The sequence below is a fragment of the Trachurus trachurus genome (genome assembly GCF_905171665.1).
Source record: "Trachurus trachurus genome assembly, chromosome: 12".
Taxonomy (NCBI): domain Eukaryota; kingdom Metazoa; phylum Chordata; class Actinopteri; order Carangiformes; family Carangidae; genus Trachurus; species Trachurus trachurus.
The window spans coordinates 27,253,876-27,271,895 of NC_139908.1; the positions used below are offsets into that span (position 1 = coordinate 27,253,876).

Sequence of the window (18,020 nt, forward strand, 5' to 3'; positions counted from 1 at the left end):
GTGGTGGTGGAGATGCTGGGTGAGCCGACCAGCGTTTCTTTACTTTCGGTTTCGTGGTGAGTCATGAGAATAACACCGCCGAATCGCCGTTTATGGTCGGAACTACGACGGTATCTGATCGTCTTCGAACCTCTGACTTTAATTCTTGATGAATGAAAACATGAGTCTGTCTTGCGCCGGTCAAAGAATTTCACGGTGCGCGGAGGCTCATAAATGTAGCGTGAAAACACTTCACTTTTCCAAAACTCCTCGTTGTCCCTTTAAACATGAAACACTCTTTTAGAATAAAATAGAATAGTACTTTATTAATCCTTTGCAAGAAATGATTGTGTCACAGTAGCTCCTGTACAATAATTAGGAGAATCAAATAACTTTTGCAATATTTGAATCAATATCAGTGTATTATTTTAGTTTTCTACAGTTTGAGAGTAAAACAGGGAAACAAAGCAGCAGCCTGTAACAGAACAGGAAACCCAGGAGACTTGAGCTCTCAGAAAACTTTGACCAAGGTATCAGACAAGATATTTACTGTTTACACACTGTGATAGCTTCCAAAGGGGTGGGGGGGGGGGGGGGGGGGGCGGCTACTAGCTACTGACTGTGCAGGGTGGTCAAACCTTTGCTGTGGGCCCTTTTCCTTTTCTGTCATTTTGAAAATGTTAAAGGTCCAGTGGGTAACCATGACATCTAGCGTTTAGATTCTAGTCACTCACTCGCTCGCACTCAACAAAGTGACGGTGGCCTCCGAGGACAAAAACACTTGTCTACCACGGCTGGGAGTATTTCAGAAGCATGGAGTTGTGATGATGTTACCATATGTCTGCTGTTTGCAAGACCTTTGCTATAGTATATATAAAAGAATAATTATAAGGCTATGAAAACCAAACCAATTTTATTTTAGAGCGATTATACACTTACAAATACATTGATGTATATTCAGATTTTGCCAATAAACCTTGACAATTATTACACACTGGACCTTTAAAGATGAAAATAAAATTCCATAAAACATTATTTAAAATGTAAAGGGAATGTGTCATCTGTAACTTTATGCCTTTTGGAGATCATTTCCACTTCCTGAACTTTTCATATCAACAGAAGTTTTGACCAGGGGTGCCCAAACTTTTGCATGACACTGTACATGACTGGGATAGTGGGATAGAGTGGAGAGTCTGGAGATGCTGTAACTGGGGCCACAAAGTTGGAAGAATGCATATGCACCAGACGATCCAGGGGTCACGTGTAAAAATATTGTGGACACACAAAAGTGCCGTTTTTCACTCACCATGTGTGTTGTATCAGTAGAGAAATGAAGGTGAGGGGTTGTGTTTATGTCTGGCATCTGCACATTTCTACTGGTTCCAATGCAGCAACGCTACTGACATTAGGAACTGACTCTCAACATCTGGCCACATGTCAAAACAACTTCTCCTCAAAGCCTCATTGGAAACAGTTACCTCACCCTGTGTGTGCAGGTAAACCAGAGGACAGAGCCACTACAGACTGGCAGCTGCTACACAACTAACTCTGCTGCTCCATTCAATTCAAATTCAGCGTCGTTGTTTGTTGACAGACTTGTACACAGATCAGACATAACATCATGACCACCGGTCTGATGTTGTGTTGGTTTCTTTTGCTGCCAAACACACAACAAACTGCTGCACTGTGTGTTCTGACAGAACCAGTATGAACTTGTTCAGCAGTATCTGGTCTGTTGGATGGAAGCACACAGGCCATGCAGCCTTCTCTCCCCACCTGTATCAGTAGGTGCGTTTCCGTTGCCATAGAAATGTGAAATAACCTAAATATCACAATAAAAAACTGGCCGACATTTCTGAAAACCTCTCAAATATCGCTAAAACATTTTGACGCTCTCATGAGGTGGTTTTTCAGACCTATCGATATAAAAGTGTTTTGCAAAAGTGTTATGGAAACACTTATTTCAGTTTGAGATCCTGAAAGTTTGTATCCATAGTTGGTTCGTGAAATCCTCGTTCACAATCCTCTCCCAGAAATCCCTTATTTGTGGCTGCTGCAATATAAGAGCTTTGCCTTGGACCAATCAATCAATCAATCAATCAGACTTTATTTATAGAGCACTTTTCATACAAAAGACATGTAGCACAAAGTGCTTTACACCATAAAAGCAGACAAAACAAAGCAAAAATAAAACCCAAAGTCACGCAGCTACATACAGGCGTGCACACACACACACACACAGACACACACCCGCACACACTCAGTTATAAAGCTTAAAAGAAGGCAACTGAAGCGCTATCTTACTCTACAATTTGCTGTGAGGAAACACCAGGGACTGGATAAAACCAAATAATTAAATGAAATAATAAAAAATGATACCATACATATGCTAAGACTAAAAAGATTAAAAGTAAAAATGAATACAAAATAAAATAAAATAATAATAATAATTTTAAAAAAATTAAATAAACAGTAAAAATCGATAAAGGCAATAAAAGGATAGGAAAACTAATAAAATAGTAAAACCTATAAGTAAAATCTAATCAAAAGCCAAGCTAAAAAGGTGTGTTTTAAGTTCTTAGCTCTTAAAAATGTCCAATCAAACCCTGCCTTCGTCTTCTGTTAAAAACAATAGCAGCAACAGCTGTAGCGGCAGCTGAGATCGCTGTCCCATCTCCATAGAAACACAACACGCTTACATCCATCTTTCTCAAAGTGAAGTCTCGCGGGACGAGAATTTTATGGGATATCGCGAGACTTTACAAGAGTTACGGCTCATTCTCAAAACACATTTCGATGGAAACATCTGCAAACAGCAAGTGTACCTTTTCAATAGTTCAGAAATATCGCTTTTATTTAGTGAAAACCTGTGATGGAAACACAGCTACAGCTTCTGATCGATCCTGAGTGCTGACCACTGCAGACCGGATAAAAGCTGTGTTCTGAAATGAGCACAAATCATCAGACGTGTTTCTGTGGAAGCTTCTATGTGGAGTCACACACCCATGGGCAGCCAGGCATCTTTGCATGTTGTAATTAGCATGCTGTGTGTGTGTGTATTCTATGTAAGAGCCCTATATGAGGATCTCCCACTGGGACTTAATAAGGAATACATACATATATACATGAACCAGATTATCTCGTCTCTTGAGGAATCGCTAAAGAAATTATAGCATCTTCACGAGCAATCACAGCATATTGTATACACATAATTATTGCAGTATAGGGATGTGTATGTATGTAGAGACGGTGATGTTGTCATGGTGTAGCTGTGTGTGAAAGTAGTGGGAGTTTATTTTTATTGTCCTTGGCAGCAGTTATAAGGAAGCTGGAGACAATGAAGCACATTTTCTTCACAATGTTTGTGAATATAAAAAAGAAAGAAAGATATGTTTTCACTTTTTTTTTGAAGGACTCTGTCCAGGATTTCATTTTCTAAAGACAGATTTTCCAGTGGAGTGACCGGAGGAACAGAACATTCACACAGATGTAATTTAATTTCTGAATCATTCAGAAGTCAGCTGGTTCTTTTCATGTGCAGGACTGTTTCCAGGATTAAGATAAAGTTGCTCATATTATTGCGTCTGAAGAGGGATTTCATTCCACAGTGTGTTTATCTTAGCTGTTCTGTTGTAGAGTGGGTGTTACATCCTAACGGTGGCTGTAGATGTGGGGGGTGGACAGTAGGGACATGTCCTCATCAAGGTCAAAATGTTGCTTAACTGTCCTTGCCTATGTTTCACCCATCCCAAAAGAACTTTGCCATTGTAATCCCCTCTGTCTGACTGTTGCAACCCTCAACTTCAAACTGCATCGCGCAATGGATGACAATAAATGCAATAAATATAAAAGATATAAAGTGCCACAGTAGAACTCTGCCAGCTGAGGGCTTCCTAACTCCTCCACTGGCCAGAATTTAAAACGGAGATAGAGGAATGCTTAAAGGTACCTGTTGCTCTTAAAGGAGACATATTATGCCCCCCTTTACACAAATTAAGATAGTTCCCAGGTGTCTTAAAGACATGTCTGTGGCATGTTTTGGTCAAAATCCCCCAAGGATCAAACATCACAGCTCTTTTCATCCTCTCTAAACAGCCCTGTTCAGAACGGCTGGTTTCAGTGCCTGTCCCTTTAAATCCAAATGAGCCACTGCTTGCCCCGCCCCTTCTACTGGTACCAAACTAGTTACATCACTGGTAGACAACTGAGGGAACAGCTCGTAAAACCATGAGGATTTCAATCTAGGGAGCCTGAAAATTACAGATTCTCACATTTTGGGGCTGGAAGGCAAAACACACACCCAGATATATGTTAAAGAGTGATATTTCCATAATACTGTCTGTCTCCTTTAACGTGGGGAACCTAATCCTGAAAAAAAAAAAAAAAACATGGATACCTGAAGGAAGTTTGGCGTATTGTGGCTCATCGCTGAATACGAAAAATCAATGCAGCAGTAAATGATGTTTATTTTGGAGGAGAGGAGACGCTGCAGATGAGTGCACATATAATGTTACAGCCTTGATAACAGTTAGGCTAAATGTTATTTCCGTCACATACGAGGACCACAATTTCACACCATACAACAATCACAGCTTAATATAAACGTATTTCATATAGGCTACTGCAATAATACACAAAAATATGCATTAAAACCTCAACAAATAACTTAAAATGTCTAAATTCTAACCGTTTAAGACGAGGGCCGCCATGTTTTGATGTCGTGACGTCAAGTCAGAAAGTCGGAGTTCTGATATGATACCCGAGTTCCCGACCTGTAATTTCCGAGTTCCACGCCGTTCAATTCATTTTTTACAACTCGGAGCTTGTTTTTTTCCGACTTCCGAGTTGTCTTGAACGCAGCATTAGCCTATCCGTGTTCAGGAAATATACAGTATAATGAACTTCAGTATAAATACTTTGTAAATATGCAGGAGTTAATTATTTGCATCCCTTGTCCCTTTGGCAGGTAACAGTTATTAAAAAGATACAATACACTAAGTTACAGTATAAAGTGCATGATGTAAAATGCCCTGTTGGAATTGCAAACATCCATGTTCACATGAGTTAAACTGATGTTGATGTTGAGGTTTCCATGTCAGCACATCAGTAAGAAAGGAAGTACGGACTCAATGCAATATTTATAGAATTGGCTCATTATTAAAGAATGACAGTTTTCACAGTAGCAGCTGAGGAGGTCATGAGAAAAGATAACTCTGACTGAACTTTATTTTATTCTACAGGTTTCCAACTTCTTCACTAGACTAGATTGATTTCAGTCGACATGATATTTAATTCCACTTAAGTGCTCAGTAATTTGTGAGGTCAAAGTAATGATCTTTAGAAAGAAGAAGTGAAGTGAGCTCAGCTGGTTCCCTTTCAGTTGTTACTGGATGTGGATAATATGACTTTATAAAGCAGCTTTTTCACAAAGAGCCTCAGTCAAGTCGTTGAAACCAGACCCGTGTTCTGGTCTAGACCGTAAGAATGAAAACAAGGTTTTGGTGCTGATGTGTTTTTGTCTTCTTCACATCCTGTGGATCATGGTTCCATGCTGTGAAGGCAGCGTTGATGTTAAAAGCTGTTTTAATTCAACAGTTTCTTGTTCTCTGGTGTAACCCCGGTGCCATCAGAACTGTTGCAGGTGTTTTATTTGTCAGGGAGGAGAATGGATGCTATTGATCAGGAAGTTAAAGAGTGCAGTGATGGGGAAGGAGGAGGAAGTGGAAGCCTCGGGGTGTGTTCACACACCAGGGAGCTGTTCAGGGAGTCAGACAAACTAAACATCTCTCTTTTGTCTCCTACGCCTCCTCTTCCATGTTGGTTTCTCTCACTTCTTCTAGCTCTGTCGAAGAAGAATCTTTAAATTTTACTTCCTGAACAGTATCTGTTGTTTTTTTGGTGTTGTTTTTTTTTTGGAACAAAGGAATTGAATTTATTTATCGATTTTATTCTCCTGGCACTTGGATGTTTGTTCTCTTTTATGTCTGGATGGTTTGTCCCCTGGTTGCTTTGCTTGTCTGCCCATTGTTTGTTTGTGTGTTTGTGTGTGTGTTTGTTTGTTTGTTTGTTTAAAGGGATAGTAGCATTTTTTTAAAGTGGGGTTGTATGATCTACAAATAGCCCCTAAGTACTTTAATTGCAGTAGAAGACTCTCTGCACTCCTCCCGTTAGCAACGCCAGCCCATAGCCCTGCCCAGAGATTTACAACATACAGTGTTGTGAACAGCTAACCAACTGCTGATCGGCGGGCGCTAACCCTGGGCGGAGGGATACGTGAGTTGGTTAGGTCCAAATAAAAACTGTGGAACAATGGAACTGTGTATTTTTTTCAGGTAAAACCTCTTTTAGGCCGTGAAAATAGGCCGTTTCTTTGGGTCCATTCACAACAATGTATGTTGTAAATCTCTGGGCAGGGCTATGGGCTGGCGTTGCTAACGGGAGGAGTGCAGAGAGTCTTCTACTGCAATTAAAGTACTTAGGGGCTATTTGTAGATCATACAACCCCACTTTAAAAAAAAATGCTACTATCCCTTTAATGGATAAGTAAAAGGATGAAAATGGATATCTTGACAAACGTTTGAAAAGACAAGTGGATGGATGGATGGATGGATGGATGGATGGATGGATGGATGGATGGATGGATGGATGGATGGATGGATGGATGGATGGATGGATGGATGGACGGTCATGCAGAAGACTGCAATCAGACCTCAGACCTGTTTCCTGTTGGATGGTTCACTTAGTTTCATGTGAACTGGTCATTTAGATCGGTCAATAGCAGCCGTGTGTCATCACATCAAACTGTTCCTGTCAGCGTTCACATGTCAATATCAAACCAGCCTGTCTATAACCAGCTGAGAGGTTGTTAATGTGATGTGACCACATGGCTCTATATGTTGTCCCACTTTATGGATGGATGATGCCTCCATAGTTACTGTTGGTCTGCTGACTCCAGCTAAAAATACATTTCACACAGGATTGTTACATTACTTTCACCATCCTGTCTCTAAATGATAATAAAAAATAAACTTTATTTATATAGCACCTTTCCTGACATAGTTAAAAGATGCTTGTACGGATAAAATAGTTTAAGTTATATTTAAACAAAAGAGAAAACAGTTACAAACAATACAACAAAAGTAAAAAAGTAAAATTCTGTGACCCGAGGTGTTTAGAACCAGAAATGACAAGATAAAAAGCTCAACAAAGACATACATACAGTAAAATATGAAATAGCTGCACCATGGGTTGCCTGAGGGTCAAAAAGGCCTTTTTGTAAAAAATAGTTTTTAAAAGACATTTAGAATTAATTAATGCTAACTGACTTGGTGTCTTTATACTAGGTTATAGTGTTTGTTCTTCACTAGCTTGTTGCTGGTCATGTTCGCTCTACAATTCCACTCTTCTTTCAAAAGTCTTTTTATTGATGACAAAACATGACTAAGTCAATCACTGTAAAATCAACATTTTTTGATTTTCAACATCCACCTTTGACTCAACACATCCCACTGCCCAAACCTGGACAAACACAGACAATCACTGACAAAATGTTGGATATACACAATACAAATAATAAAAATCATTAACAACAATGCTTTGAAAATACAAATAAATGCAGTATAAATTAACACAATACCAAGAAGGGGGGCCAATGCGTCATATTTTGTAGATTTTATTCTCTGATCTGATGTCCTGTAGACTGATGCAGGACATCATGTCTCTGAGCCAGTGTGAATGAGAAGGAGGAGCTGGATCCTTCCACTCAAGTCAGATAGCTCATCGAGCTAGTAAAGAAGCAAAAGCAAGAAAGTTAAAGGGATAGTTCACCCAAAATTCAAATTTCACCCTCATGTGGACTAAGGGCTGGGAGAAGTTTCAGAGTCCTCCGTGCCTTCTCTGAGTTACAGCGGGGCTCCGTGCAGCACTGCATGTCCATATGACGGTTGAGAACGGAGCTCACTTTTCTTCGTCCAAAAAGACACATCAAAAAAACATCCAAATACCTCCATGCTGCTCGTCTGTAATGTCCCTCTTGTATTGAAGCCCCAACATGAGAAATTGTTCAGAAAAAAATTAAATAAGTATATGTTTCAAGCTTGTTTGAGAAGAACTTCTCCCAGCCCTTAGTCCACATGAGGGTGAGTAGATAATGAGTGAAATTTGAATTTTTGGGTGAACTATCCCTTTAAGTATAGATTTAGGTAAATCCAAATCTGGAGCAATGCCAAAAATGGCAGTCAGGGGGATTGGGCTGAATTCGGTGATGAAGGGTGTGAAAAACTGAAGGAAGTTACAATTCCATTCTTAAAGAACTTGTATGAAACGATCTATGAGAGATAAAGACGTGTGTGAAATGGAATTCCCTTTCCCTTTGATTTGGTTCAAACACATCTAATCCCTGTGTTTCCCAGGTGCCAGCCTCCCAAAGCCCCAGGTGAAGACGGCCTCTCTGGGTCAGGCTGGGAAGGCCCGCTCGCCTCTGCTGCCGGTCTCAGTCCCAACAGCACCAGACTTACCGGAGGAGGGGGGGACCAAACCTGCAGAGGACTCAGCTGCCAACGTAAGTCCCCACGGTGACTGTGATGTAGCGTCCATCAGGCACGTGCACACATAGGGCCCAAAGGGTGCTTGAGCCCCTGCCCTTTGTGCCTCGTATTAAAAAGTGCCCTTTTTTATGTTTTTTTTTTTTTTTTTTTCAATAAATGCATTCCTGTTGTGCATGAGGATGTAAACAACCGCGCTGTAAAAATGCCACGGTTATCTACCGTACGCGTTCCCTTGTAATACACACGGTATTGTGTATGTACGTTGGTGTGTGTGTTGTCCGCTGCTGCTCCGCTCGGTCCCTCACTGAGGGGCGGGGGGTGGGGGGGCTGCCCCGTGGTGCGCGCTCCCTCACATGCACGTCCAGAGAGAGAGGGAGAGAGAGAGAGAAGCTGCTGCCTCATCGATAACCCGCACATATATGAGACGTGACAGTGGAGCGACTTGTGTCGAATCTTGTGAGTTAAATCCACCACCATAACTTCCTTGTCGGTTCTGACAAGTCGCCTTCCACTTATTCAACGAGTTTAATAAGAGTCATATTTAAGAAAAGCGCCCATTTGTGTTTGTTTAGCTGACTGCTTACTGAGTTAAGCCCCACCCCGTCCTCTGTCTAACATCACCTGAATGTAGTGAACAGCAGCAGCAACAGGAGGAATCACTCACTCAGCTTGATTTCACTGACTATTTGAATTTGTTTCCAGATATTGAGTTACTGGTAATTGTGACGTTGCTGTGGTAAATATTGCTGCTGTTGGTAAATATGCACAGTAGCAGTCACAGTAGTCATTTCTTGGTTTTGTGTGTGTAGCCTGTGGGCTTAGCCTACTTTTTTTTTTCTTCTGCAAACCATGTTAATGTGCACCCAATACCATATTAGCCTTAGCCACCAGTTCAGAAGTCATGACTCTGTTTCGGGAAGTTGGGAAATTGGTCCAGCATGTTGACTGCAGTCCTGAAGGCGTGCAGGCTTTCTTTACCGACTAAATAGTAACTGTAATTTATTTTAATTTATTTATTTTTATATTAAGGCCTGAAAAAATTGTACACTGCCCTTTTCTGATGTTGAGCCCCTGCCCCTCTATAGTCATGTGCACGTCCCTGGCGTCCATGTCAGACATTGTCCCGTTTAGTCTCAGCTTTAGATACTCAGGCAAGAAAACAGGACTTCAACATGATGCCTGATATTCCTTGTACATAACTGGATTAGTCATCTAATTAGTAAAATGGAATATGAAAGTTAAGATCACAGTTTGAGATCATTTGTCATTCCCTTTGCAAAAAGTAGACAGATATAGTGACAGATCCTGCTGTTTGATGCAGTTGAAACAAACTGTTTGAAAGCATGTCATCATTTCTTCTAATGTGGCTGCTACAGCTGTTCCCATGGGAAACATGACACACCAACAGCTGCTCGTGTTTCACATTTCATTGATTAAATAGTTCGATCGGTCGTCTTTGAGCTTCTTTTAACCGCAGACCAGATGCAGTCGAGGTTTTTCTACAACTTTTGTAGACGTTCCACAGAAAACTATGTAGCAGTCCAGTGTGTGAGCGTTTCCCAGACTTCACAGGACGAGTTCCCGGCTTCTCTCCTCAGGAAGTCTGCAGCCGCACGGAGCAGAGATGAAAAACACAACTCTGCAGCCTCGACTAGAATTTAGATTTAGAGACTCAGAGACAAACACTGACAACAGTTTAGAGAAAGAAAACAAACTATTTTATATATTTTAAAAACTTTTTCTGAAGACTTTATGTTTTTTACGGTTGTGTTTCCATCCACCACGTTCTCATGAACACGACATCTCTGGAACACCGGGAGGGAAATCAGAGGTCAAGGTCAGTGTGACCTCACTGAACATGTCGACAATGACTCATCATCTTGTTTCCTGCCGGCTGGTGGACACATACTAACAGTGTTGGGCAGTAGCGTCTCAGTAGCGTGGTCGTAGCGTCGCTGTTTTCTACATCAAATAGCTTTTCAGTAGTTAAGCTATTTAATTGATCAGTAGCGCGGTAGCGTCCACAGAAGCTACATTTCCCCAGGCATTTCTAGACCTTAAACGCACCGCTTCCATGTGACGTCATGTACGTATCTGCTGATGCCCGTCTGCTGCAGCGGCACAGCAGCAGCAGGTGACAGAGGAGGAGGAGAGAGTGAATCAGGGCCGTAGCTGGACAACTTTATGTTTCTAATCGAGTCCTCAGAGAACAATTACCTAACGTTACACGTTCTCACGCTTCCTCTGCAACCCAAACATGAAGCTGCGTTCAACGTCCAACACGTCAAATAGGGGTTTGAGGACACACATTCACATGAAGGTATTTTCCCGAAGCTAACACAACAATCGCCAGCTAAGCTCACAATTCAGTCAGAAAACATTGTGCGTGCGTGTGTGCGTGCGTGCGTGTGTGTGTGTGTGTAGAAGGGCATTTAGGCAGTAAGAGGTAGGACAAATGACAAGAGGAGAAGCTGTTACTCAAATATTATTTTTTTAAATAGCCTAAATGAACATTTTTTGCCGATCTGTTTGTCTTAAAGTTTTTTTGATCACTAGAGAGCAATGACTTGGAATGAAATTGCAGATGATGTTTGAATCCTTCAGAGTTTCAGCCTCTTTGAACTTCAACTACTCCAGAAAACATTTAGCTCCAGACTTCACTCAGATTCAAACTCACAACTTGCACCTTGATCTTTCAGCCAGTGTCTTATTTATCCCAGTGCAGATGCTTCTCCCTGACAACATTTAAATCTGTTGTGGATGACATCACAAGGAGAGAATTCAATTTTACTCATCAGTCTCTTTTATATTAGTAACATTGTTACTCTACCGTTAGGGAAAGTCAAAACTTCTGACACGTTTTGCATTAAAAGTCAGAGACAAACGGTGAAATTGAGCCACTTGAAACATTTCAATGTGACATAATCTGAGCAGAAAGATTTACAGTGATGAAGGTTTACACAGTTGACTCCACCAGCATGCCTCAGTGACAAGTGAAGGTGAGGGAAACTGTTTCAAAATGTACTCGTTCTGTCGTTTCCTTTGACTCAATAATTATAGGTGTTTTTGTGGAGACAGGGGCAGTTTGATCCTGACGTGTAATTCAAATGAACATTTGAGGAGGAAATGACTTAATGAGCTGCTCACATATTAAATCTGTGATATTTAATCAGCAGCCTTCAATGTGAGTTATTAGAGGATTGCAGATTGGACAATATGTCCAGAGTGAGACATTCAGTTGTGTTTGAATGCTGCAAATGGGTTCTACAACTACCTGATACAGCATCTTTATTTATATAGACAGACATGTAGACTTTCCTGTTCTTTTTGTATTTCTGTATTTCTTGTTTACTAAGCAGCCAGCGTTTACACCAGGAGTAGAGCTGTAATGGAAGCTGAAGGACACAGCTGGAGGAGTGTGAGTGTGTTCCAGCTGTCAGATCCGTTACAGCATCAAAACTTTTCTTAAATATCAAGAAACACATTCAGGAAATAGAAACAGGGAACAAGCAAAGAAGGAACAGACAGTCTGAGGAAGAGAGAGAGGTGGGAGGAACACACACACACACACACACACACACACACACACCTGTACAGCCTTGTTACTACAACTGTTCTCTTCACTTCGTTGTGTAGGTGGCCTTTCTGCTGGAGAATACAGCAGAGTTAATTAGTGACCAGAACTGAGGAGATGAAGGAAGGATAGAAAGAAGAGAAGGAGGAGGTGGAGAGATAGAAGAGGTGGGAGGAAGGAGAGAAAGTGAAAGGGAGGATTAGAAAGAGAGGGAATGAGGTAGAGGAGAATGAAGAAGGACGTGTTTGTGTAAGAAAGAGCAGAATGGAAGAGGTGGAGGACAAATAGAGAAGAGAAAGAGGACCAGAGGAGGAATCAGGAAGGAGAGAAAGGTGGAGAAAAGGGATTAGAGGAGGAAGAGGAGAAACAAATACATAGGAGGACAAGGAGGTGAGGAAGATGTGAAAATATAGAAGAGGTTGAGGAGGGAGAGGTAGAGATTGTCAAATGGTGAAGATAAAAGGAGGGAGGGACGGGTGATGGGAAGAATTGGGAGAGGGAAAAACAGGCAGAGTGTAGGAGGGAGGAGAAAGAGATGAAGAGGGGAGAAGGAGAGGAGGGAGGGAGAGAGGGAGGGAAGGTAGAGGAGGACAGGCAGAGATGTGGAGGGATGCTGGACGTAAGGACTTGTTAAATATTCATATGTGACTCAATGACAATAGGACAGGAGGAGGCGTTGCCACGGCAACAGTAACAGAGGGATTCTTTAGGAGGGACAGAGGAGGAGAAAGGGAGATGAAATAAGCAGAGGGGAAAGGATGGAGGAGGAGAGGTGTAAGTGAGGAAGGAGGAAAAGGTTGGAGGAGGTGAGAGAGGGATGCTTCAGGCTGGGAGAGGATAGAACAAAAAAAAAGGAGAAACAGGAAGAGAGGAGAGGAGGAGGAGAGATGAAGAAAATCAGGGGGAGAAGCAATGAAAGTGGAGAAGAAAATGAGATGGAAAGATGGAAGAGAGGAGAAAGAGAGAGGGTGTTAAAGGTCAGCAGGTCTTTCTCTTTTCATCTTCTGCTCTATCTCTGTAATTGATCTAGTCTTTTCCCATCAGCCCCCTGGCCTATCCATCACACACACTGAGGGCTAGTTAATAGAGTGAGACACACTGGGTGAGTAAAACACACTACAATGGTGCTTTTATGGTGATGTTGTAACACCAGTGAGGTGTTTGAAGCAGCAGAGGAGAACTCTCTGTGGCTGTGAGTCTTTAACAGCTCACAAATGATTTTTAAGAAAAAAAAAACATTTTTCACCTCCTGGAGTTTTTATCCAACATTATTCAGGAAGTGGAGCGTTTTCCTTTTACTATTTTAAAGGGATAGTTCACCCAAAATTGAAATTTCACTCATTATCTACTCACCCTCATGTCGACTAAGGGCTGGGAGAAGTTTCAGAGTTATCTGTGGCCCCGAAATGCGAAATTGTCCCGAAATAATTAAATAAGTCTATTTTTCAAGCTTGTTTGTAGCAGAAGCTCCTCTTCCCGGTTTGTCAAATTTGGACGAACCGGGAAGAGGAGCTCCGAGAAGCTTCCGCTACAAAACAAGCTTGAAATATAGACTTTTTAAATTTTTTTCGGGACAATTTTGCATTTCAGGGCTTCAATACAAGACGGACATTACATACGAGCAGCATGGAGGTATTTGGATGTTTTTTGGTGTGTCTTTTTGTTACGAAGACAGTTGGTATCCATTTGCAACCGTTATATGGACATGCACTGCTACGCCGAGACCCCCTGTAACTCAGAGAAGCCACGGAGGACTCTGAAACTTCTCCCAGCCCTTAGTCCACATGAGGGTGAGTAGATAATGAGAAATTTCAAATTTGGGTGAACTATCCCTTTTAAGATGCATGTAAATCTGTAGCAGGACGATGTGTGTGTGTGTGGGACTGAGTTAAAGTAAATTAGAGTGTGTGTGTTCATGGTGATGGAGGAACACGTCAAACAGAACAACAGTGTTGCTCATGTTGCTGATGTTTTTTTAATAACAATGCAGCGTTGTGGCTGGGAGGCATTTGGCTTTATTCTGACAGAGTAAAGTCTAGAACCAAACTAGCAGACCTGACTTTAATTTCCCCCTCAGCTAATCTTCACCTAGCACACAGCTGCCCACTCCCCCCCCCCCCCCCCCCCCCCCCCCCCCCCCCCTGCTTCAGCACAGAAACAAGTATGTGGGAGATGTATTTTTGGTCCTTTTCCACTCAACCCACTTTTTTTTTTAATTCTCCACAAGTCATCATAGTCCCTGGTACCTTCTACTTTTTTTTGGGATCGCCACCGTAAAAGTTCCAAGTAAGCTGGCAGGATACTAAACCGACATCAACCGTCTGCCGGCCACTGATTGGCCAGAGCCATTGTTTTAGAATTTAGAACATCAGACTCAAGACATACAACATACAAAAAAACAAACACAAATATACTGTTAGAAACGTCAATAATCCACACATAATATCACTTAAAGCAGCAGTAAGCGATCCGGTGGTTTTGGCTAACTTCTTGTCAGCAGATGGAGTTAGCAGTCCCCGCCCTCGTCCCTACGTCACCACATTCACGCGCATCCCTTGGCTGCACACACAGAGAGGACTGCCCCTTTATGCCGTTCTCTCTCCTCATTGGATAAAGGTTGTAGGATACAAGGAAAGTTTTCTCCTCGGCTTACAGCAGAGCAGAGTGACTGACAGACCCGTGTTTCAGACCAAACACTCTATAGAAGTGATTGCTGTCGGTAGATATAACTATTTAAGACTTATATTAACACAAACATTCCGCTTACTTCTGCTTTAACTGTATTTTCAATAACATACATAGCATCAGCAATGTTTTTAGTAGTAAGACACTTAATAATATATCCCTGGAAACTGTTATATTTAAAGAGAATAATCAAAACACTATGATTAGTTTAAAGTCAACAGAAAAGTATCATTTATTAACCATCACTCAGGGATTCTCATGCTTTTTCTTCTTGTTTTCCTCATGAACACTATAAAAAATATATTTCTTTAATTTAATATCGTTTAATTTACTCTTTAATCTAGATCGGTGATATAGTACTGGCCAATGATAGCTTAGCTCCTCAGTAGTCAGAATTAGTCTAAGTGGTGCAACTTGTCTTAAAGGGATAGTTCACCCAAAATTCAAATTTCACTCATTATCTACTCACCCTCATGTCAACTAAGAGCTGTGAGAATCCTCCGTCCCTTCACTGAGTTACAAAATATATTTTGTATATTTGTATAATGGTTGTGAATGGATACCAACTTTCTTTGTCCAAAAAGACACACCAAAAAACATCCAAATACCTCCATACTGCTCGTCTGTAATGTCCCTCTTGTATTGAAGCCCCGACATGAGAAATTGTTCCGCCGGTCAGTGCAAATCACGCGAGAGCTTCCACTACAAACAAGCTTAAAATATAGACTTATTTAATTTTTTTTGGAACAATTTCTCATGTCTGCGCGGACCCCCCCCCCCCCCCCCCCCCCCGTAACTCAGAGAAGGAACGAAGGACTCTGAAAATTCTCACAGCTCTTAGTCGACATGAGGGTGAGTATTTTGGGTGAACTATCCCTTTAATCTAGATCGGTGATATAGTACTGGCCAATGATAGCTAAGCTCCTCAGTAGTAAGAATTAGTCTAAGTGGTGCAACTTGTCTTAATTAATAATCAAATTCAGAATAAGTTCTCCTTCATAAGTAGATTGTGTTTGTGAACCCCTCCAGCTGTCCCTGCTCCCTCAGCAGCAGGACGTCCAACACTTTGGTTACATGAAGGTTGAGTCGAGGGGATAAATGGGAGTCTGTGGACAGACATGTGAACAGCTTTTAGATTGAACTGTGTCATTGTGAAAGTGGTGCTGTGCTCGCCCCGCTGTGTTGGGACCAGTCTGCGTCTGATTGTAGCGGGGTCTGAATCCAGGTCAGAGGGCCGACAGGGACCACAGGATATCAGATAGAAATACTCACAGGCTCATATGCTGTCTGCTTTTATGGGTCAACGAACCAGACCAGGAGGTCACCGGGCTATTGTGGGCTTCTTATAGACTTTCAAGATTTTTTTTTTATAGAAGCCTTTTAGTCTGTGGAAAGTGGAAAATCCCTGTGGTGATGAAAGTGGCGGCAGGTGGACAGATCACATTCTGTGGCTATTACACAGATAAAGAACACCCGTCTCTTTCTGTAATGTGAAACTCCGTAGACATTTAAGACAGATTTATGTCCTTCGTTGATAAATCCACACAGGAAATTAAAGAAGCTGAATTTATTAGCTCAAACAGAATATTTCTTTAATTATTCTGTTTAGGGCTGACCGATTAATCTTATTTTCATCATCATCGCGATATCAACTTGCATGATTAACGTATAAAGTAAATCTTTATTGTCCCGAAATGGGCAAATGGTTTTACAGCATAGTGCTTGACATTTAAAGACACAGCAGGCACTAAGGTAAGGGAGGGGAAGAGACAAAGAGGCAAAACAGCACTGCTGCACAGTGGTGATAACAGGTAAAACAACAAAGCCACTATAAAAACTATACAACAGACTCTAGACTAGAGAAAGACTCTTATGGCAACAGTTTTTCCATCTCCACAGATAAGAAACAGCAATAAATCAAATTTAAAACTGCATAAACATAGTGAAGAAATAAATACATAAGTGCAAGTGTATGAGTGTTTGTGAGTCCCCTGCATTAAAGGGATAGTTCAACATTTTGGCAAATTGGCCCATTGCCATAATCCCTATAGTTATAGCTGTAGGTTCGTTACCTTTAATTGCAGTCGCGAGCTGCTCAGCGCTACGCTACAGAGGCTAATGGGATTTCTTCACATGCATAAAGCATTGATCCACATATTTGTTCTGGCACGACCTCTCATGTTTAGTTGACTAATAATGTTTGGAGTTTGTTTACAGCGCAAGCTTCCACTCGTCTTCTCCGTTTTTTCCATATTTGTGTTTACAGCGCCACTACAGGCCTGTTTTATGTACTACACTGCAAAAACTCAAAATCTTACCAAGAATATTTGTCTTATTCCGAGTCAAAATGTCATTTTTAGTCAAAACAAATCTCATTATACTTAAAATAAGACTCAACACATTAAAAATCAGCTTGTTTTTAGACACTTTTTACTTAAGCATATTTTCACTTGAAAAAGTTTTTCTTTCTTATTACAAGCACCAAAAACTTGCTTTCACTGGCAGATTTTTCTACTTATTTCAAGTGAAATTTAGTTTGAAACAAGTGAAAATTATCTAAAAACAAGTTAATTTTAGGCGATGAGTCTTATTTTCCTTGGAAAGAGATTAGTTTTGACTAGAAATGAAACATTTTGACAAGAAATAAGACAAATATTCTTGGAAAGATTTTGAGTTTTTGCAGTGTACAGTACACAGAAGACATATTTGCTTATTCAACGCAAGTCATATATTCATCGCAATACTGGACAGTGTTATTGCACATTGGGCATGTTTCTGATATCGTGCAGCTCTCATTCTGTTACAATCAAAGAAACATATTGTTAGTTTAGAAAGAAACCAATATATTTTCATAGGAAACGTGCATAGAGTCAGGTTTCCCCTCTGTCTCTGAGTTGAAGCAGTGTGACGGAGCAGCTGAGGTCAGACCTATGTGGACTCAGTGTGACCGAGCTGCCAGACGGTCAGTAGTAAATCTTTGGGCTGACTGCTTGTTTAACTGCAGAGGTTCGGAGGATTTGAAGTTGTTCAAAGTCATCTGTGATGAAGCTGACAGCTGGGTAATTATCAATGTAATTACTTTAAGCTCTACTCTAAGCTACATGCTGAAGTCAGCATTGTAATGCTCGCCACGCTCAACCTCCAAGTGTAGCGTTCCAGCATGCTAACCTTGGCTAATAGGTGGTGCACGCTGTAGCTTAGGATAGCCACTTGGTCATAAAACAAAGTGTGGGACA

At 41.2% G+C, this 18,020-nt stretch overlaps 1 protein-coding gene across 1 annotated transcript in view; it reads left to right on the forward strand.

The window, feature by feature from the left end:
- The window catches only part of dcc (DCC netrin 1 receptor), a gene marked incomplete at both ends in the record, with an annotated part of 386,320 nt that overhangs the window by 356,708 nt on the left and 11,592 nt on the right, over positions 1-18,020 (forward strand). The window contains one exon of the mRNA XM_083983745.1: positions 8,391-8,539. Coding sequence (XP_083839871.1) covers positions 8,391-8,539 — 149 coding nt within the window. The remainder of the gene's footprint in view (positions 1-8,390; positions 8,540-18,020) is intronic.